This window comes from Schistocerca cancellata, chromosome 3 (genome assembly GCF_023864275.1).
Source record: "Schistocerca cancellata isolate TAMUIC-IGC-003103 chromosome 3, iqSchCanc2.1, whole genome shotgun sequence".
NCBI classification, from domain to species: Eukaryota; Metazoa; Arthropoda; class Insecta; order Orthoptera; family Acrididae; genus Schistocerca; species Schistocerca cancellata.
In genome coordinates, this window is record NC_064628.1 from 34822772 (window position 1) to 34845527 (window position 22756).

A 22756-nucleotide genomic window follows, 5' to 3' on the forward strand; every position below is an offset into this window, starting at 1 on the left:
ACAGAACAAAGTATCCTCTGCCATACACTATAAGATGGTTATGGAGCATGGATGTAGATACAGATGTAAGAAATTTATCAAAAATGGAAATTCCATATCACGGCAATTTTCACACAACTTTCGGTGTTGTAATTGCAACCTAAGTTCAGCTTGCTAAAACTGACAATATGGCCCTGAAAGCAAGAGAAAATGGCAAGGCTATGTTTTGCTTTTCCGTCATCTCTGATCATCACGGAATCACTCTGCATTGCATTGCTTCATACTATGAAAAGGTAAGCACGATGAAGTGGCTGTGGGCAAAAAGTGACTTGGAAGATGTTCTACACACAGCCATACTATCACGCTAAGAGAACTTGCAGTAGAGCCAGATGAGTATCGGAATTGTTTAATGATGAGCGATGAATCTTTCGACAAATCTATGAGTCGCATTATGCAAGCAACGAAGATACTGTTTATATTTTCGGCGAATTACGTTCTCCACAATGCTGGAAGCAATCAATAAACTGGAAAAGAATAAATACGTTATTCTAGAAAATCAACGATAAGAATGCTGTGGAAGCATATTCACTTCTGGTGGACGAAAACTATGAAAACAAACACTCCAAACCGACGTTTCGCATAAGTCATATCGAATGCAAATCTGTAACACAACCATCTGTGTTGCGTGCTTATAATTATGTATTGTTTATATTTTAGGACAATTAATCTGTAAAAAGAAAACGCACTACATGTTGTAATGAAACCATGAAAACCGTCTGAAGATGAATCGTAATGATTCGAAACCAGTAACGGTACCTTTTGAATAAAGGAACTGAAAATAAATTTGTGGCTGGTTGCTGTCTCAACACCATCAACATTTTAGTACGGTTTACGAGGCACCTATACTATTGCAATGTTCTTTCGTGTTTGGTGCTTTGTTTTGACAGAATGTACCACATGTTAAGCTGCACAAAAACTTCTGGGTATTAAAATTGCAATATTGCATGAAGATGGAATGCAACAAATGTCATCCTGACAGGAAGTGCATTACGAGCTTGGATACGGAACTGTACAAAGCGAGAAGCGGAACCACCACCTACATTCTGTACACAAGGAAAGATTTATTTATTTATCTTTATTCATCCAAGGAAATCTCAAGCGAATGCAATGCAGATCAATAGCTCAAAGTATACAACACACAGAATACATAACACGCCTTATGAGAACAGGGTAGGTGGTCTATGTGGGTAGGGTATGTTACCCATTCAGAAACTGCATTTCAGTTTTGTCTGATTATGAGATCATGTTATGCCTTATGTGAGAAGAAGAAATGCCAGCACAGCCGGTCGCGACGGCCGAGCGGTTCTAGGCGCTACAGTCTGGAACCGCGCTACCGCTAAGGTCGCAGGTTCGAATCCTGCCTCGGGCATGGATGTGTGTGATGTCGTTAGGTTAGTTAGGTTTAAGTAGTTCTAAGTTCTAGGGGACTGATGACCTCAGAAGTTAAGTCCCATAGTGCTCAAAGCCATTTTGAGCCCAAATGCCAGCACATTTGAGAACAGAAGAGCCTTATGGTTACATTCTGTCAAGGCTGAAGTTTATCACCTGCTGCATGCTGCACTGTCATGCAAATACAGAATGATGGTTTCAGAGGAGCCACACTCTGTGCAATACAGGATCTCAGCAGCTCCATCTACTAGTGCCCAAGATTACAAACAAATTGTTCATTTGGTCATGCAGAATTGTACAAGCATGTCATGTACCTTGTATCAGAAAAGGGGCATGTTTGCTGCAATGCAAGTTTCCATGCAGACTGCGCAGTCACACCTGGAGCACCACAAACTGTCATCTCAGTGGCTCATCTTGCAACTTCCCTTGATGCTACAGTGGAGAGAGGGACACCAAGAGTCGTGCACCCCACAGCCAAGGCCAGTTTAAGGCCGAAGTGACACAAGTCACTACTTGGGACGCCGAGCTGAGAGGGACACCAGAGGTATCACAACAGTAAGATAGCTGAACAGAACGTATCACAAATAAAGTGTCAAAATAAATGCCGTGTATTGTTGTATTGTCAATACTGGGCATAATAATAAACGAAACTGATTTTTTTCCTGTCAGATAAAGTAGTCGAAAACAAAAATAAAGAGGATAAATACGTGTCCACTTGATAAACATAAACAAAAACAAAATCTTTGATTCTGCTTCAAACACTTAGTTACTTCTCACTGTCATCTTGCAGAACACAGTGTTTGTGAACTAGCTTGCCCTCCTTGAAAATGGAGACACTTTTGTGTGCAGTTAAGCGTACTCCTTACCATGTTGGCCAGATAAACCTGTGGAATATTGTCCCATTCCATCTCAGCGGCCTCTATTGATGCCCTGTAACATCACTGGTGGGGCAGGACGATTACACACCACTCATTTTATCATGGCGCATGCATTCTAGATGCAGCTGAGTTCTGGAGAATATGGCGGAAATTACATCCCACTCATTCCATGCTCCACGAGGAAGGTGTTCCCAAGAGTGTGATGATGCGGCGTGCATTTTCGTCCATCAGCACAACTGCTACTCCAAGATGTTTACCGACAAGAGCCACAATGCATGCAAGGATGCCATCCACATATTTCTCACCAGTCATCCTCCCACACATTCGCACAAGGGTAGTACTGCAGCCACACGACACCACCCCCCAAACATGACGAACCACTTTGATAAAAGTGGTGGTCTGTGATACAGTTACGATATGAACGTTGTCCTCGCTGCTTCCACACACGAATATCAGTATTGTCAGTGTGGAGACTGATGCGGGTCTCGACAGGAAAGAGCATTGTGTCACATTGCTGCCTAGTCCAGAAAGTTGTTTTGTGTCCATCCGACATGAGCCCCTCTCTGAACCCAATTTAAAGCATGAGCCGTGAGAGGTCTTCTGGAACATAATCTCTGTTCATGGAGGCTATTTTGTATCATTTGTGTTGACACCTACATTCTTGTAGTTGCTTGGAACTTCTGCTATAGGTGTGCAGCATTGAATTGAGTGTTTCTGCTTGCTGTTATACACAGATATCAATGCTACATACCTGTTGCTTTTCTTCTGCAGCCACTTCCGTCAAGATCCTCATCTCCTAGAAACTTGTTCCAGATTCTAGAGACACCACTTTTGTCTCATAGCAACGTTCTCTATGATGTCCACTTATCTGATTCCCTGCTCCATAAGAGTGACTATACGGCGCCACTGATGGTACATTATTGTTGTCCGAACCATCGTGTAGCAACACGGCTCTCGTAATGGCAGATACTGCATGTACTGCAATGTTTGCATGTGGTGCGGTTGCCGTAGAGTGCATACGCTACCCCTCACAGTAGAAACGTGAACTGTTTCTGCTATAGAATTACGTTACAAACAAAACAACGTATTGATATGATATTTCTGGATCACAACTTTCAATACTAAAGTTTTACCAATATGCAACATTTATTTTGACCACTGTGGGAGTGGCCACTTGGAGCACCAGAGGCGACCAAGACCAAGATTTGTTTACGGTGTGTGTTACAATTAGTAGCAAGAACGGACATGGGTGAATGTGTATGAGGAATAGGAGGAAGGAGAGAGAGGCGCCAAATGATAAGGCACTACTGTGGAAAAATGTTCTCGAACTAGCGCTGCTTGAAACCAAGATGAGTGCTGAATAAGTGTGCAGCATTATGTTGGGCATATCTGCGTTTGGAGGCTCTGAGGAGAGTGAACGTTGCATGGTGGAATGGGTACCACTGGGCACACAACATGGTTTATTCTGGTTCACAGCTAGTAATTTGCGCAGCAGGTGTATTAAGGCCTTTGGCTCTCCCCTGTCTTTCAATAGACAAAGAAAACTGCATGTTGCCCAAGCTGTCCTGACCTAAACAAATACAGAGGATATTTGACTGTATCGCTTATCACTATGGTCTCTAGATCACTCACCCATTAAATACATCAGGTCATGGGTTGCCAGCACACTATCATGCTACCATTTGCCAGCCACTATGACTGTTGAACTCTATCACAGAGTTGAAGCAGCACGGAATGACGTACCTGTATCAAAGGTCGATCCAACTTAACGCCCAGTCGACTTAGAGCCATAGTTGCTGCCACACTCAGCAGCTGTGTGTAGTACCGTATTTTACGGACTATAAGACGCAAGTTTTTCTTCGAAAAATTGCCTCTAAAATTCAGGTGCGTCTTATACTCGAAATTAAGATAAAAATACCCAGCGTTTGATTTAAAATTCCCGCCAGTCTTAAATATGGTCATACATTCGATGCCACGGGAAACTTATCTATATCTGGCAACATTGGATTCAACTGGCAGCAGCAGTGCACCGATGCGACGAACATAATTTGCTCGCTAACACTGTCTCCCACCCGCGCAGAACACTGTCTAGCCTGTCATGTAACATTGCAGTCTACGGTGCCATTGAACTTGAATTGAAAGTGATTTGTGTTATCGGTAACAATATAATATTTTTGTTAGTATTAGCTAGTTTCACAATGAACAAAAATGGTATTCATATGATGCGGAAAATGGTTCAAATGGCTCTGAGCACTATGGGACTCAACTGCTGAGGTTATTAGTCCCCTAGAACTTAGAACTAGTGAAACCTAACTAACCTAAGGACATCACAAACATCCATGCCCGAGGCAGGATTCGAACCTGCGACCGTAGCGGTCTTGCGGCTCCAGACTACAGCGCCTTTAACCACACGGCCACTTCGGCCGGCATATGATGCGGATCATAGCATACGCATAAGAACATGGAAACAGAACAGCTGAGCCCTCCACCAACAGAAAGAAAACCACTCGCTATTGGCGGGGTAGTAAAGAAGAACTGAAAAAAAATGATAAAGACTAAATGTGCAAATAGAGGACTGAAAGCAAAATGGCCAGAACTATAAGATGACGTACTGAAATGGATTCAAGAACGCCGTCAAAATGGCAAGATCCAAATACATGCTCGTAAGCTACCACTACAGTGGAGCTTGACAGACATTAAGCGTGGAGTTGGGGCTGGTACTACAGGTTTATGAAGCATCGTCGACTTAGTATGCGAACCAAAACCAAAATATCTCAAAAAATGCCATAAGAGTATGAAGAGAAAATCTTATTTTTCCATCGCTTTCTTATCCAATGTAGAAAGAAAACCAGTGTGGAACAAGGCCAAATAGCGAATATGGACGGAACTCCTCTGAAATCTGATGTGCCGAGTAAAAGAACTGTTGCCATGAAAGGTGCTAAAACTGTTACTGTAAAAACAACTGGACATGAGAAAAATGCACTACACCATAATCCTTTCATGTTGTGCTGACGGTACTGAAATTAATGCAATGATCATTTTCAAGCGCAGAGCAATGCCAAAATCTTATGAAATACCGTCAGATGTTGTTGTGCACGTACATAAAAAGGGCTGGATGGACGAGGCTGGTAGGAAATTATGGATTAACAGAGTGTCGCAGAGAAGGAAAGGTGCTTTATTGAAGAAGAGTTCTTTTATTGTTCTGGATCAGTTCAGTAGTCATTTTAAAAATTCTGTGAAACAAATAAATTGAAACAGGGAAATATAGGGTTTGCTGTTATTTTGAGAGGATTAACTTCACAACTGCAACCTCTTCATGTCTCGATAAATAAACCACTTAAAGTGAACATGTAAAAGGAATGGAAGAAATGAATGATAGAAGAAACCCAAAATGAACTCACACCGAAGAAAGCTTTAAAATGACCTACAACCAAACAAGTGTGTCAGTGTAACACTCTCGATTGCAGTGAAGACCAACTTAAATCTAATAATAAAAATGGAAAAGTGTTGTTTAAAAACTGCTTAGAAATTAAGTTGCGTAAAACATGGTAAATTTAACATGCTGCACACGCCCAAATCACCTGCCAATTTAATCGTGTTTTCTTCTTGTTATGATACGTATATGTAAAATTTCATTATTTCCTATCTTCCCCATTGTTGTAATTTTAATGGCTAGCTGTCTATGATCGTACACACATGACCACAATAAAATGGCTGAGTGGCTGAATTTGGCCAATAATGTCAAGTACATTTATTTATCAGAAATTCACAGCTTCAGTTGATATGATGGTTTGTTTGGAGGTAAACGTCTCCTGAAATAGAAGTTTCCATTAAATAAACTTTCGACTGTAGACTTCTTAAAAAGTAGTGCGTGCATGCATGCCTAACAGTTTCAGTCTGAAATGTTCAGAAAGTGTTATCTCCAGAGAAATACAAAGAGGCTCAATTTGTAGACTAAAAATAAATGGAGTTAAACCAAATTAGTTTATTTTTACAGACCTCAATCATACTGCTACAATTTACAATACTATTTTTAAAAAAAATGGAAAATTTCATTACTCTACCTTTATCCCAAATAACTCTGTAAACATGGAAGTCAGATCCAAAAGGTGTCCAGTTACTCTTTGTGTACATCTCATTCCGAATTTTTGTTTTCAGGCCAAGTCTGCAGCCTGCTTCAAGTAAAGTATTGCCAAGTTGGGCCCCATCTTTTGTTAAATCTTCATTTCCTCGTGCCATTGCTATTCTGATCTGCCCTGATTGATAGTTGAGGTGTCCGTAGTAATTTTCTTTTGGTTCAAGCCAGATCTCTGCAAAAGTTAATTTATTATATTTCAGTCAGTGAAAATATTTATAAAATACCTGAAGCGGCATCGGTTCCAACACTAACAGCGACCGCCAGTATATATATAAAAACAAAGAAGAAGTGTGACTCTTGGCAATTATTGTTTTTGTTGTCAGGTATGCTAGTGTTTTCGTGCCTCATGATATGATGCAAAGTGTATTCTGATTACAGTGCATGTACAAGAGTTAATAAAGTGTTAAAGTCAATACTTTGTGGCTCCAACACTTGAATATCATTCGTACTCACTGTCACTCAAATTTCTGCATTTTTGACCAGCAACAACGGTTTATTTTTTCGTACTCAATGAACATGCCACGTCACTTATCGCCAAGACAATGGATACTGAAGTGCATGAGAAGTTATTAGGGCCTTTCCCCAGTTTGGACGGAATGTCCTAAGGATTGCATAGAGCAACGAGCTGTATGGAACTGCTTAGTCAGAAAACGCGAGTGTAAACGACTATCAACTGCTTCTCTCATGTATTCTTGCATGGGCTGATACCACTTGGCAACATTCAGTGCAACCTTCCATTGACTTGACTGACTTCTCTTAGATGGAAGAAAATCAAGGGTTTATATCTACTTCTGCTACAGAACCCATACTCGATACCAGTATATGAACACGACAGCAATGCCTTACTCTTCCCACTGCGGTACGTGTTACATTAAAGCAATGAATCGGTTTTTAAACATTGACAGCGTTCGGCTGGCAATGCCACACCAGAAGATTTCTGGAGTTGCTAGCGCATGGCGATCGATCGTTGGATTCCACTCGCGCATAACCGTGGAACAATAACGTTTGTCCCTTAGAGACACTTTCCCAACAGTCAAACTGTACAACACACGGCTCCGAGGCTTACACATTTCTTATTGGACCAATCACATACTTAGTTTCTGATAGTCGAATCAGTGTTCAGTACCAAAAACATTTTTGATGATGCTTAAGTGCACCGCTTTACTGTCTCACATAGGTGGGCATGCAGCTACCGTCAGTGATGTCATTCTGTCACCCTCGCACTTTAATAAATTCGATGCAGCCGAAGCTGCTTTGAATCAAAGACGTGATAAATTACGCGAATAGCAAGCAGAACAGGCTGTCTCCTCTGAAAAATTGAACAGTTTTGGCCCCAGTTGCGAACGTTAGTGGATGCTATAGTAATGAGCGACCCTACGCTGTGGGCAATATGGACAGATAAATTGTCTCGTGAAATTCGAACATCGTTTTCTAAGCAATGAAGCACTCCGACAGGAAGTTAAGTTACAGTTAGCAGTTCCTGTTTTCATGTTGCAAGATGATCACATTCAATACCCAGCATCCATCATATCAGATCACTTCCAATCACTTGCCGACACACCATGCACGGAGCAGCGGCAATCATTTTGTCCTGTAGCAGGCACCTCCCGAACAGTATCGGACGCTGACACTACTAGTACGGATCATGATCCTAATACGGCTGGGATACACTGTGCCAACGTGACAACAATCAGGCAGGCACAGCCTTCGTCTGCGAATATGGAAAGCAGCCAACAGATAGCGTGCAGCTGTTAGTTTCACGCATTCTTCGACACCACCATGCGCAAGTGCATTTCTCACTGCAAACACTTCAACGTACCCTGTGTCCTACACTAGTTGTCAAAGATCGCAACGCTACTATCTAATGCTGTAGAACACAAATGTGCACCAAACTACACTCCTGAAAATGGAAAAAAGAACACATTGACACCGGTGTGTCAGACCCACCATACTTGCTCCGGACTCTGCGAGAGGGCTGTACAAGCAATGATCACACGCACGGCACAGCGGACACACCAGGAACCGCGGTGTTGGCCGTCGAATGGCGCTAGCTGCGCAGCATTTGTGCACCGCCGCCGTCAGTGTCAGCCAGTTTGCCGTGGCATACGGAGCTCCATCGCAGTCTTTAACACTGGTAGCATGCCGCGACAGCGTGGACGTGAACCGTATGTGCAGTTGACGGACTTTGAGCGAGGGCGTATAGTGGGCATGCGGGAGGCCGGGTGGACGTACCGCCAAATTGCTCATCACGTGGGGCGTGAGGTCTCCACAGTACATCGATGTTGTCGCCAGTGGTCGGCGGAAGGTGCACGTGCCCGTCGACCTGGGACCGGACAGCAGCGACGCACGGATGCACGCCAAGACCGTAGGATCCTACGCAGTGCCGTAGGGGACCGCACCGCCACTTCCCAGCAAATTAGGATCACTGTTGCTCCTGGGGTATCGGCGAGGACCATTCGCAACCGTCTCCATGAAGCTGGGCTACGGTCCCGCACACCGTTAGGCCGTCTTCCGCTCACGCCCCAACATCGTGCAGCCCGCCTCCAGTGGTGTCGCGACAGGCGTGAATGGAGGGACGAATGGAGACGTGTCGTCTTCAGCGATGAGAGTCGCTTCTGCCTTGGTGCCAATGATGGTCGTATGCGTGTTTGGCGCCGTGCAGGTGAGCGCCACAATCAGGACTGCATACGACCGAGGCACACAGGGCCAACACCCGGCATCATGGTGTGGGGAGCGATCTCCTACACTGGCCGTACACCACTGGTGATCGTCGAGGGGACACTGAATAGTGCACGGTACATCCAAACCGTCATCGAACCCATCGTTCTACCATTCCTAGACCGGCAAGGGAACTTGCTGTTCCAACAGGACAATGCACGTCCGCATGTATCCCGTGCCACCCAACGTGCTCTAGAAGGTGTAAGTCAACTACCCTGGCCAGCAAGATCTCCGGATATGTCCCCCATTGAGCATGTTTGGGACTGGATGAAGCGTCGTCTCACGCGGTCTGCACGTCCAGCACGAACGCTGGTCCAACTGAGGCGCCAGGTGGAAATGGCATGGCAAGCCGTTCCACAGGACTACATCCAGCATCTCTACGATCGTCTCCATGGGAGAATAGCAGCCTGCATTGCTGCGAAAGGTGGATATACACTGTACTAGTGCCGACATTGTGCATGCTCTGTTGCCTGTGTCTATGTGCCTGTGGTTTTGTCAGTGTGGTCATGTGATGTATCTGACCCCAGGAATGTGTCAATAAAGTTTCCCCTTCCTGGGACAATGAATTCACGGTGTTCTTATTTCAATTTCCAGGAGTGTAGTTTAGTCCCACCACCCATCACCGGCAGCGGCAGACACTGTTTACAATCCAGTCATGTTGTTGTTGTTGTGGTCTTCAGTCCTGAGACTGGTTTGATGCAGCTCTCCATGCTACTCTACCCTGTGCAAGCTTCTTCATCTCCCAGTACCTACTGCAACCTAAATCCTTCTAAATCTGCTTAGTATATTCATCTCTTGGTCTCCCCCTACGATTTTTACCCTCCACGCTGCCCTCCAATACTAAATTGGTGATCCCTTGATGCCTCAGAACATGTCCTACCAACCGATCCCTTCTTCTGGTCAAGTTGTGCCACAAACTTCTCTTCTCCCCAATCCTATTCAATACTTCCTCATTAGTTATGTGATCTACCCATCTAATCTTCGGCATTCTTCTGTAGCACCACATTTCGAAAGCTTCTATTCTCTTCTTGTCCAAACTATTTACCGTCCATGTTTCACTTCCATACATGGCTACACTCCATACAAATACTTTCAGAAATGACTTCCTGACACTTAAATCTATACTCGATGTTAACAAATTTCTCTTCTTCAGAAACGCTTTCCTTGCCATTGCCAGTCTACATTTTATATCCTCTCTACTTCGACCATCATCAGTTATTTTGCTCCCCAAATAGCAAAACTCCTTTACTACTTTAAGTGTCTCATTTCCTAATCTAATACCCTCAACATCACCTGACTTAATTCGACTACATATCAGCCAGCATTTCCGGGTAGACTCTGGCTCCGAACTCAGCACTATTCTGGTCCCCTATACTGTTCAACCGACCTTACACATTTTACCTCACCTCAGGGTATTAGAAAATACGGCGACAGAAAGACCTTCAAGTAGACATTGGTACAGGCGGAAGAGGACGAACCACTGTTGGGAGAGGATTTTCTTCGCCACTTTCATCTGTATCCTTATGTGTAAAACGCAGCACTCTTTTTATAGAAAGTATGGTGTTTGCATCCCGGGAAAGATCGAGAGATCTCTGACTCAGGCTGTCCCACAATTCACTGACGCCCTCAAACACCACTGCAGACGCTTCAGCAGTTAATGTTTGCCACTGAAAGAACAACTACACTCACGCTTACAAATTAAGGATAATGCTGATACATGGTGAAACAACGCTCTGGTGGACGGTCTGCGGGTTTAAATCACCTCGGGGTATGACCATGCGGTGTATTTGACCTGCGGTCGTCGCACAGTGGCGCTGGCAGCAGTCTACATACGCAGAGGTGTGTTGGTGCATGTCAAAGTACGGTGCAGCGAGTAAGTGTTCAGACGTTTTCAGACGTGCTAGTGGTGACTGTGTGTTGAAAATGGCTCCAAGAACACATATTGATGACGATATGAGGGATAGAATACTAGGACGACTGGAGGCTGGTCACACACAGCAGGTCGTAGCACGGGCCCTCCGTGTGCTACAAAGTGTGATCTCAAGATTATGGCAACGATTCCAGCAGAAAGGAAACGTGTCCAGGCGCTACAGTACGGGACGTCCACAGTGTACAACACCACAAGAAGACCGATATCTCACCATCAGTGCCCGCAGACGGCCGCGGAGTACTGCAGGTAGCCTTGCTCGGGACCTTACCACAGCCACTGGAACAGTTGTCTCCAGACACACAGTTCACAGACGACTGAAGAGACATGGTTTATTCGCCCAGAAACCTGAAAAGTTTATTCCACTGACCCCGGGTCACAGGAGAGCCTGTAAAGCCTGGTGTCAAGAACACAGTACATGGTCATTGGAACAGTGGTCCCAGGTTATGTTCATGGACGAGTCCAGGTATAGTCTGAACAATGATCCTCGCCGGGTTTTCATCTGGCGTGAACCAGGAACCAGGAACCCCTTAATGTCCTTGAAAGGGACCTGTGCGGAGGTCGTGGTTTGATGGTGTGAGGTGGGATTATGATTGGTGCACGTGCACCCCTGCATGACTTTGACAGAGGAACTGTAACAGGTCAGGTGTATCAGACATCATTTTGCACCAGTATGTCCCCCTTTTCAGGGATGCAGTGGGTCCCACCTTCCTCCTGGTGGATTATAATGCACGGCCCCATCGAGCTGCCATCGTGGAGGAGTAACCCGAAACAGATGGTATCAGGCGAATCGAGTTGCTCTTCCTGTTCACGTCTGGGATGCTCTCAGTCGACGTATCGCTGCACGTCTTCAATCCCTAGGACACTTCAGGAGCTCTGACAGGCACTGGTGCATGAATGGGAGGCACCACATTTTGCAATTATCCTTAATTTAAGAGCATGAGTGTATAAACAGCCAATAAATTTTACTATGCCACCGGAGGAGAACGTCTCATGATACAAGATGAGAATTTATCCTTACAGGTATCACTATCTAAGTGACACACTCAGTTAAAAGACGTCAAATGTCAGCTGCTATCACTGTTACCTGCACCTGCCGCCAATATAGAGCGCCTAACTTCACAGGACTTCAACCTCACGGATACTCAACGTAATGTGGAGGGCCTGCAAATCAGAGTAGAGAACTTCATCCACAAACCTGGGGATAACAACGAGTGTGTTCACCTCGATGAGCTACTGACACAGGTTTTAATGGATCTGGATTTGACAGACTCTTCGAACAACTTGAAGACACGCTGCTTCTGGAGAGATGCTATCAACACCATTCAACACTGGATAAATCTGTTAGAATCATTGCAGACTGCCCCACCTTCTCACTAAGCTGTCTCCTTTCTGCGCCTGCAATTCACATACAGGTTAGTGCCAGTGCAATTTGTGACAGTGCATTCAGCCCCTACACGACCATAGCATTAAGGCTAGCGCGGCCCACCGAATCAGAAACATAGAGGGTCATCATGTCTCTTACAAGGTATATATGAAGGTAGTATCTGTTCCCGAAAGAACAGTTACTGTCGATGACCGTTCAGCTTTCGTTAGAATGAAATGATAATTAAATGGACACCCTAGCTGCAAACAGGCGTTGATATACTTCATTGGGGACATGTTGAAAATGTGTGCCCCGACCGGGACTCGAACCCGGGATCTCCTGCCATATTTTAAGCAGGAGATCCTGGGCTTCCCGGCCATTGACCTTCTTGTGCGACCGCACACACTATGCCCAAACTCTTACAGGACTTGGTAGATTAATCTGCCACGAGTAATGAGTATGATGGGCAAACATCTATTAGGAGCTCTACGAATGTAGTGGGGTGGACATGTTGGGAATGTGGGTCTCACGGGGAGCGTGCAAGGGATATGTCCCTGCAGGCGCACTATCCTCTGTGCCCTCGGTGGCTCAGGTGGATAGAGCGTCTGTCATGTAAACAGGAGATCCCGGGTTCGAGTCCTGGTCGGGGCACACATGTTCAACATGTTCCCAATGAAGTAAATCACCGCCTGTTTGTAGCTAGGGTGTCCATTTATTTATCATTTCTCTTACAAGGCACAGTGCCTCCGCCCAGATAATTTACTAATCGCTAAAGCAGCTGTAGATGAATTGTTAGCTATGACCTTGTCCACCACTGGAATGGTTTTTGGGCTTCACCGATCCATTTGACACCCAAAAAGAATAGCAAGTGTCGTATGTGTGGTATCCGCCATCATTCAGCCACTGGCCGACAGTGGCGCAAAGAGCGGCCAGCCACGCAGCTGCAAAGATAACACACACAGACCAGGCATATAGATTCTCCGACTGGCTGTGTAGTCCATTTCGAGGTGACCACTACAGGGCCAGTGTTGCAAGATGGAAGCGAGTCTCTACTCGGGCCTCTGGCACTACCACAGGCCAAATTCCTGAACTACCAGGACGGTATCTAGGCCATTGCAACAGCATCGTACAGCCAATCCTACTCCTGCCTTCGCTCGTACTTGTGGTTAGAGACCGCTCATACTAGGAACCCTGTAGAGGTTAGGATATTCTCTCAACTATCTTGGATGCAAACTGGAGTGCCCTGTACTTGTGTAATTGCTATGGATTGTGAAGTGCTAGTGTAAACCAGTCTCGTTGTGAATAAATGATTTAAGTATTTTGGATGTTACTGTGTAAGCTATTCTGATATAACATTATGTGTAAAAACTACGGGGCCCTCAATGCCAGAACCATCGCTGGTCGATACCCAGTACCCAACATTAAAGACTTTTTCCATTCGCTATTGGATACCTCCGTTTTCAGGATCATAAATTCCAAGAAGGTGTACCTGCATACAACGATGGCAGTAGAGGGCATTCCTAAAACTGTTATTATTATGCCCTTTTGGGTTATTTGAATGTTTGCTTTAGCGATTAGTAAATTATCTGGGCGGAGGCACTGTGCCTTGTAAGAGAAATGATAAATAAATGGATACCCTAGCTGCAAACAGGCGGTGATTTACTTCATTGGGAACATGTTGAACATGTGTGCCCCGACCAGGACTCGAACCCGGGATCTCCTGCTTACATGACAGACGCTCTATCCACCTGAGCCACCGAGGGCACAGAGGATAGTGCGCCTGCAGGGCATTATCCCTTGCACGCTCCCCGTGAGACCCACATTCCCAACATGTCCACCCCACTACATTCGTAGAGCTCCTAATAGATGTTTGCCCATCTGAATTGTTAACTATGGACATTGTCCACCACTTGAATGGTTTTTGGGCTTCACCGATCCATTTGGCACCCAAAAAGAATAGCAAGTGTCGTATGTGTGGTATCCGCCATCATTCAGCCACTGGCCGACAGTGGCGGACGTTAACATGCGCAAAGAGCGGCCAGCCACGCAGCTGCAAAGATAACACACACAGACCGGGCATATAGATTCTCCGACTGGCTGCGTAGTCCATTTTGAGGTGACCACTACAGGGCCAGTGTTGCAAGATGGAAGTGAGTCTCTACTCGGGCCTCTGGCACTACCACATGCCATATTCCCGAACTACCAGGACGGTATCTAGGCCATTGCAACAGCATCGTACAGCCAATCCTACTCCTGCCTTCGCTCGTACTTGTGGTTAGAGACCGCTCATACTAGGAACCCTGTAGAGGTTAGGATACTCTCTCAACTATCTTGGATGCAAACTGGAGTGCCCTGTACTTGTGTAATTGCTATGGATTGTGAAGTGCTAGTGTAAACCAGTCTCGTTGTGAATAAATGATTTAAGTATTTTGGATGTTACTGTGTAAGCTATTGTGATATAACATTATGTGTAAAAACTACGGGGCCCTCAATGCCAGAACCATCGCTGGTCGATACCCAGTACCCAACATTAAAGACTTTTTCCATTCACTATTGGATACCTCCGTTTTCAGGACCATAAATTCCAAGAATGTGTACCTGCATACAACGATGGCAGTAAAGGGCATTCCTAAAACTGATATTATTATGCCCTTTTGGGTTATCCTGAATTACTATACATGCCATTCAGACTTAAAGATACGGTTCAAATGTGGCAGAGATTCATCAACTCCACACTGCTCAACTCCCGTTCTGCTTTCCACACCTGAACGATGTACTCGTTTTTCCTTCTTCACCACTTGAGCAGAAAGATCATATTTAACAGTTTTGTAACACCCTGGAACAGTTACAACAACAGGAAGTAACATTTCTAGATCAGAGAGAATCAAACCGACAGAGCAAAGAATTGAATTCGTTCAGCTAACACCTCGGCCTTCAACTTACAAGGAACTTCGCAAATTTTTGGGTATGATCAGTTTCTATTGCTGTCACATTCCACCAGCGGCAGCTATCCGAGCACCCCTCACCAACACCCTTTCCAGTATGAACACTACGGGAAACCAAATTTTTTCGTGAATGGGGGATATGTTACGAGCTTTTCAGCCTATCAAATGGTCATTACTGGAAGCAGTAATATTGCCTCACCCATCGCCATCGGTCCACCTGTCTATCACTGTTGACTATTAGTGACACAAAAATCACTGCAAATTTACAACAAACACTGAATGGCGTGCAGCAACCACTAGGTATTTTCTTTCGCAAGTTAAAAGGACCCCAACAGTTGTAGTCGGCACACTATGACGAATTACTAGCACTTTATTAGGTGGTGATGATGGATGATGTACTTCAGGAAAACATCGAGGGCTGACCGCTCACACTTTTCATGGATCACCATCCGTTGATCCATGTAATCCAAAACCCTAATAGGGATGTTTCTCGCCGCCACTTCTGATGCTTCGATTTTATTGCTCGATTTTTAACGAATATCTCACGTGTGAATGGGACAGAAAATTTAGTATTAAATTATTAAATCTGCCCTCAGCATACTCATTGACTTCAACAATTAGGCTGCAGCACAAGACCAACACATTAAGATACCTGACCGTATAGTACACTTATGGTGTGGCACATCACAGGGTGGACCATGACCTTTGGTCCCAATGTCATTCAAGAAAATTATCTTTGGCAGCCTATACAATCTGTCGCATCCACTTGTTCGCCCTACCACGAGACTGATTATGGAACACTTTATCTGGTCTGGAATTAAGACAAACAGCAGGAAATGGTCACACACCTGCATTACGTGTCAGCACAGCAAAACACAGCACGCATTTCCACTGCAAGCCATCTTTAAAGTACCATAAGAGCATTTTCCACATATTCATCTGGATTTAGTCGGATCTTAGCGGGAATTCATCGGCTATTAATACATCATATCGGCCATCAGCCATACACTTTGTTGGGTGGAGGCCGCTACAATAGAGTATGTAATGACAGAATCTACAAAACAGACATTTGCAGACTTGTTAATATCTCACTTTGGTTGCCCTGTGGCCATGACAGACCACAGATGCCAGTCTTAGTCACTCCTTCTTGCAGAGCTGTCCCATGCAACACTTTCATACAACTGCTTACCACCCATAAAGCAATGGGTTGATGGAAAGATGGAACTGCACCATCAAGACCTCTTTGATTCACCACAAAGCACAATGGACTGACGCATCACCATGGGTATTGCTGGGTGTCCCATGACCTCTAGGCCTCCCTTGCAGAGGTTTTATATGGAGCACGCCGTTCATAGCTGGCAGACTTCGTCTTACCTTCACCTTTTAGACTTAGCATCCTTGGTGCATAAAGTAAAATGGCTTGTCGCTAGCATCCACCCCTCCCACCCTCTTCCACGCAGTGTAAGGCCAGCTTTTGTGCGCAGAGCATTAAGCGACTGCACTCACATCATACTAATGATGACACCGTTCTGTATTCCAGGCTCTACAAAGTCCTCAGGTGTGAGGAACAGACATTTTCAATCCTACTGAAAGACAAATTATCCACATTTTCGGCCGCGTGCCTCAGATCTGATTGGGTGCTGGATGGAAACAACGGCGTTTATCTTTATTTCTGCTCGACAGAAACTGCATCTGATTCCAACATCACCACTGAGGAACTTCACGCAGACAGCGCTGCTTCAACAGCAGAATTCGACCTCCACCAACCAGCCCCAAACATCGCCACCAAGCATCCTGCTTCGGCAGACCTCTGCACCCACCAGCACTTCTATGTAACTACACCCCGGAATAGGACCTGCTTCCTACTCGCTCCGCACTGGAGGCGACGAGGGGGAGGGAGGGAGTCTGTTTCGGTTCAACTCCTGACTTCGACAGCAGCCACCAGTATTGACAAACATAAACAAATACAAGTGTGTTTCTTTGTAAATTATTGTCTCCGTTGTCAGGTCCTATAGTGTGCACGTGTCTCTTGCTATGGTGTAAAGTGCCCTCTGATTACACTGTGTGAACAAGAGTTGAACCAAGTGAACAAGTGTTGAAGTGTATAATTCGTGGATTCAGTACTTGAATATCATTCGCAATCACCATCACCCAAATTCCTACATATTATTATACAAGGATGCTTCCTCTGACGTAAGACAGACTGTTTACATATAACAATGAATATAGCACTTATTACACTAATGCAAAAAATCCGATGCAGATTTTGTATTAACTTACCAGGGAAAATCCAGTCACCCATAGGTAACTTAGCGCGGATTTCTATAACACCATAGGCAAATGAGAATGAGTACTTTGTGTGTAGTTTGGCTGACTGCACTGGTGGCAGGATTGACCAGGCAGCAGCTGTTTTGTCGCATTCAGCACTGTTTGGCAGGCCTGTGCATCTGAAAAAGCCAATCATTTGAAAATTTAGTAAGTAGCCGTGGTCGAGGTTCAGATTACGGTGACTCTTTGTTTATTGTCTGATAATTAAGGAAACTATACAACTTTAGTAATGAGAACTTGAGTACCAGCTAAGAACGGTGTCATCTTGATGTATTTTTTATTTTACTGAGGGAACATCAAGCAGAAAAATAATGTGCAGGTTTATTGCAGAACAAGGATGCATAAGAGAATCCAAACACATTAGAGCACATACTTACTAAAGGCAATGCATGTCAACCATGAACGTACCTTGGAACAGAAATATGTCCATAGTAAATATAATCACTGTCATCTGGAGACAGCAGTGTTGGAGTAATAACCAACTTATCATCTCTCACAACAGAGTTCTCTGGGTTCTCTGTATACAGTACAAACTGGTAATCCTATCAACAGAAGTGGATGAAAGTAGTACGTGTTCAATTTTACAACCATGATTAAATACCAGCTACAAATAATTGACAATGTTGTGAGACAGATATGAAAAGTTCGCCCACGAGGTGCTGAAATGGGTAAAAACTCATCATTCAAATACATACTTTCTGACACAAATTATAGCTCAGTATCCAGATTTCAGAATTGAAATATTTATTTATAACATGACAGCAAAGTTTAGTAAATAGGGAAAATACATAGTAAGATACAGACACTCTTAAGGGGACAAATTGTTGCTTAAGACTTTGTCTCAGTAGTAACTAATTCAGATGTACCAACTGGAAAATTCACTCGAGGAAAGTGTATAATTACAAGGAGGTAGAATGGGTGAAAGTATTTACGTGCACAGAAGTAATTCTATCTAAAATTACTTCGGATAGGCCCATACAAAACTAATAAAACTAAGAAGAAACTGTAAAAGTAACAAAAGATATAAAAAGCTAGAAGTTGGGCACCTATTCTTAGTATAGAGGTATCAATGACAACTGAGTTGTCTGAACTCACAGTGAAGAACTCCGTTTTCTGAAACAGCGTAATGCTTTTCCCAACTAAAATTTTCCATGTCCAAAGTCATATTCCTGGACACCGATCCCCATATCACTTTCAAACCATCGTCCTCATGAAACCCACTGGTAAGGAACAATACTTCCACTTTGGCAGGTGTCACCAGTTTCATACCAAATACTGCACTCCTTAAAGCCTACACATAAATAGTAAACATATCCAATCGAACACCAAGCCACTAAACTCCTATACCATCTCATTCTTCCTTGATTTTTTCCCACCACCACCTCACAGGTCTTGTACTGTACTCTTCAATTCATTTCTTATTTGTCTTTTTCTTAATTGATCGTCACTTCTCACACTGTAGTTTTGTCATCTCTGAAAACAAGTTGCCCCAGTGCTCACCAAAGTATTATGCTTGATCGTTGCCCTCTCCGACACCGCCAGCTTTGTATTTGTAGCTGGCCGAGCGGTTCTAGGCGCTTCAGTCTGGAACCGCGCGACCGCTACGGTCGCAGGTTCGAATTCTGCCTCGGGCATGGATGTGTGTGATGTCCTTAGGTTAGTTCGGTTTAAGTAGTTCTAAGTTCTAGGGGACTGATGACCTCAGATGTTAAGTCCCATAGTGCTCAGAGCCATTTGAGCCATTTTTCTTCGAAGCTTTCATCTGTCTTCTGTTATCCTCATAACAAGTGGGCCCCTCTCATCCTCAGGTATGAGTTACCTATATTCACATCCCCATCTGACATCCACACGCACACACACACATACACGCGCGCGCGTGCGGGAAAAGACAGAGAGAGAGAGAGAGATGGGAGGAGGAGAAAGAGAGACATCAGTATGTGCATTTTGGGTGACAAATGTGCAGCACCTCAAAAACTAGTGAAATTTTCTGATATATTTTCTTCACTCTTGTTTACTGTTTTCACTCCAGAAATTACATTGACACTTATCAAGACATGCACAAACAAATACACACGCAAACTATTATTATGTGTTTCAGTAGCTGTTACTACTTGTTCTTCATTTATTCTGAATATGAAAATGTTCTATAGTAAATAGGAAAAGAAAAACTTTTCAAGTTACTTACTGGCCTTCCTGCTAGCTGGACAGCATACTGCCATTTGCTCTGGTTGAATATGGAGAAACTTTCTTCGAATATTAGTTGTCCCTTACAGGTAGGCTTTCCATTGACTGTTGTGATGGTGGGTTCACATATTTGTAGTTTTCCACTTCCAGGCTCAACCAGCTCTGTATAAGGAAAAACCCTTGGCTAAAGTGCTTTAAATGCAGATACAACAATTGCTGCGTTAGTTTATATGCACCATTTTTACAAGATCATTGAACTACGAATATATGTCGCGAAACTCAGACAAGTCGAAACATATTATGAACACTGCAGAAAAATGTTCTCACAATTACTTGTGGGGTCAAACCCAGAGAGTCATGTTGCAGCCTCTTCCCTACATTCAGTGTGCTTACCATTGTAAATGTATTTATATTAAAAGCTGTAGGTCTATTGTTTGCTAAAACAATTAAATCAAATTTAAACTGTGACATTCACCAGTAAAATACCAGAATGAAATTAAATTGGCAAGTAACTAGCCATAGGACAGCATTATAGGAAAAAAATGCGTTGGATGCTGCTCTGAAGGTACCCAGTGCCCCACTTAGAAACGTCACAGTATTTCCTATTGTCAAATTGAGAAAGCAATATCACGCAAATATTGACCAAAATCCATTTTAATCACTACAAAAGTTCATTGTTTTCATGCGAAATAAATAAAAATTTCTGCAGAATCTATACACATGTAAGAATTCACGGCCACTTTCTTCTTGCAGGAATTTCTGTTTGGTACAATTAACAACTTAAAAAGAACGTAAACAGTGATGGAGGACTTGTATACTAGTACTAATAAACGAAAAAGTATTGAAACCTACAAGTAGCATGATATGGGTGGGGGAGGAAAACCTGTGGGACTACATTACCAACACAGCACATATTTTGGAAGCCACCACCTTGGATGCAACTCTTAATTTTCGAATGGAAAGAGAGTCGTGTGAGACACCAAACAGACAGCAAATTTAACAAGAAAAACAATAATGTCTTTAACACAAGCACAGCTTTATTCTTTCTCGAGTTACATCACATTTGTACAGACCGAGACAAATGCTGGTGGTAAAACATGGGAGGTACAAGATGTGCTCGACCCATTCTCCAGCATGTCTTAAGGTTGCTGAAGTGTAATTCATGCATTCCTCATGGACTTCAACCAACACACGTAATTTACCAGAATGCAAGCACAAGGATCAACATGTCATTATCTGAGGAGAGTAATGTTTCTGATCTCCACCGCATACAGCATATCATCAGCAATTTTGCCAAATGACAGTGTAGTACAAGGCTGAACATTCATGATTTCTGCACCGAATTCTAGATCTTGAACTTTCTCCAAGTATGTTCTTAAGAAACATATGGTATCTTGCTTCGAGTTTTTCAAGGTACCATTTTCCAACCATTTCTGTTACAGCCCAATGGTTGCCTATCGCCAACCAGTGGGTGTTACAAGTTTCATGGTGAGCAATAGCCAGGTAGGGGTTTTAAAAACATTTTCATTATTTTTTCATGTGATTTTAAAATTAATTAAGCAACTATTATTATTGTTGTTCTTGTGGTCTTCAGTCCAAAGACTGGTTTGATGCAGCTCTCCATGCTACTCTATCTTGTGCAAGCCTCTTCATCTCTGAGTAACTACTGCAACTTACATTCTTCTGAATCTTCTTAGTGTATTAATTTCTTGGTCTCCCTCTACGATTTTTACCCTCTACATTTCCCTCCAGTCAAGTTGTGCCACAAATTCCTCTTCTCCTCAGTTCTGTTCAGTACCTCCTCATAAGTTATGTGTTCCACCCATCTAATCTTCAGCATTTTTCTGTAGCACCACATTTAAAAAGCTTCTATTCTCTTCTTGTCTAAACTGTTAATCGTCTGTGTTTCACTTCCATACATGGCTACACTCCATACAAATAGTTACAGAAAAGAGTTCCTGACACTTAAATCTATACTCGATGTTAACAAATTTCTCTTCTTCAGAAACGCTTTCCTTCCCATCGCCAGTCTGCATTTTATATCCTCTCTACTTCGACCATCAACAGTGCCCAAATAGCAAAACTCATTTACTGCTGTAAGTGTCGCGTTTCCTAATCTAATTCCCTCATCGTCGCCTGACCTAATTCAACTACATTCCATTAGCGTCGTTTTGCTTTTGTTGTTGTTCATCTTACATCCTCCTTTAAAGACACTGTCCCTTCCGTTCAGTTGCTCTTCCAAGTCCTTTGCTGTCTCTGACATCATTACAATCACATAATTACAATGTCATCTGCTAACCTCAAGGTCTTTACTTCTTCTCCCTGGACTTTAATTCCTACTCTAAATTTTTCTTTTGTTTCCTTTACTGTTGGCTCAATATACAGATTAAATAACATTGGGGTAGGCTACTAAACTGTCTCACTCCCTTCTCAACCACTGGTTCCCTTTCGTGCCACTCGGCTCTTATAACTGCCATCTGGTTTCTGCATGAACTGTGTATAGCCTTTCATTCCCTGTATTTTATCCCTGCCAAGTTCCGAATTTGTAAGAGTGTATTTCAGTCGACGTTGTCAAAAGCTTTCTCTAAGTCTACAAATACTACGAGTATAAACGTAGGTTTGTCTTTCCTCAATCTACCTTCTAAGATAAGTCGTAGTGATGGTATTGCCTCACGTGTTCTTAGATTCCTAAGGAATCCAAATTGATCTTCCTCAAGGACAGCTTCTACCAGCTTTGCCAATCGTCTCTAAAGAATTCATGTTAGTATTTTGCAACTATGAGTTATTAAACTGATCAGCATCTGCTTACTTTGGAGTTGGAATTATTATATTCTTCTTGAAGCA

General features: G+C 43.5%; 1 protein-coding gene and 2 non-coding genes across 3 annotated transcripts in view; 1 reads left to right on the forward strand and 2 right to left on the reverse strand.

The window, feature by feature from the left end:
- LOC126176846 (beta-1,3-glucan-binding protein-like) overlaps positions 1-22756 on the reverse strand; it is a 158584-nt gene that overhangs the window by 61937 nt on the left and 73891 nt on the right. The window contains exons 3-6 of the mRNA XM_049924034.1: positions 19914-20074; positions 18137-18270; positions 17681-17847; positions 6371-6616 (exon numbers count right to left, since the gene is read on the reverse strand). Of these exons, the coding sequence (XP_049779991.1) occupies positions 6371-6616; positions 17681-17847; positions 18137-18270; positions 19914-20074 (708 nt within the window). The remainder of the gene's footprint in view (positions 1-6370; positions 6617-17680; positions 17848-18136; positions 18271-19913; positions 20075-22756) is intronic.
- On the forward strand, positions 13032-13106 carry Trnat-ugu (transfer RNA threonine (anticodon UGU)). Its single transcript has one exon. It is a non-coding gene; the product is annotated as a tRNA-Thr (tRNA).
- Trnat-ugu (transfer RNA threonine (anticodon UGU)) lies at positions 14145-14219 on the reverse strand. The gene has a single exon. It is a non-coding gene; the product is annotated as a tRNA-Thr (tRNA).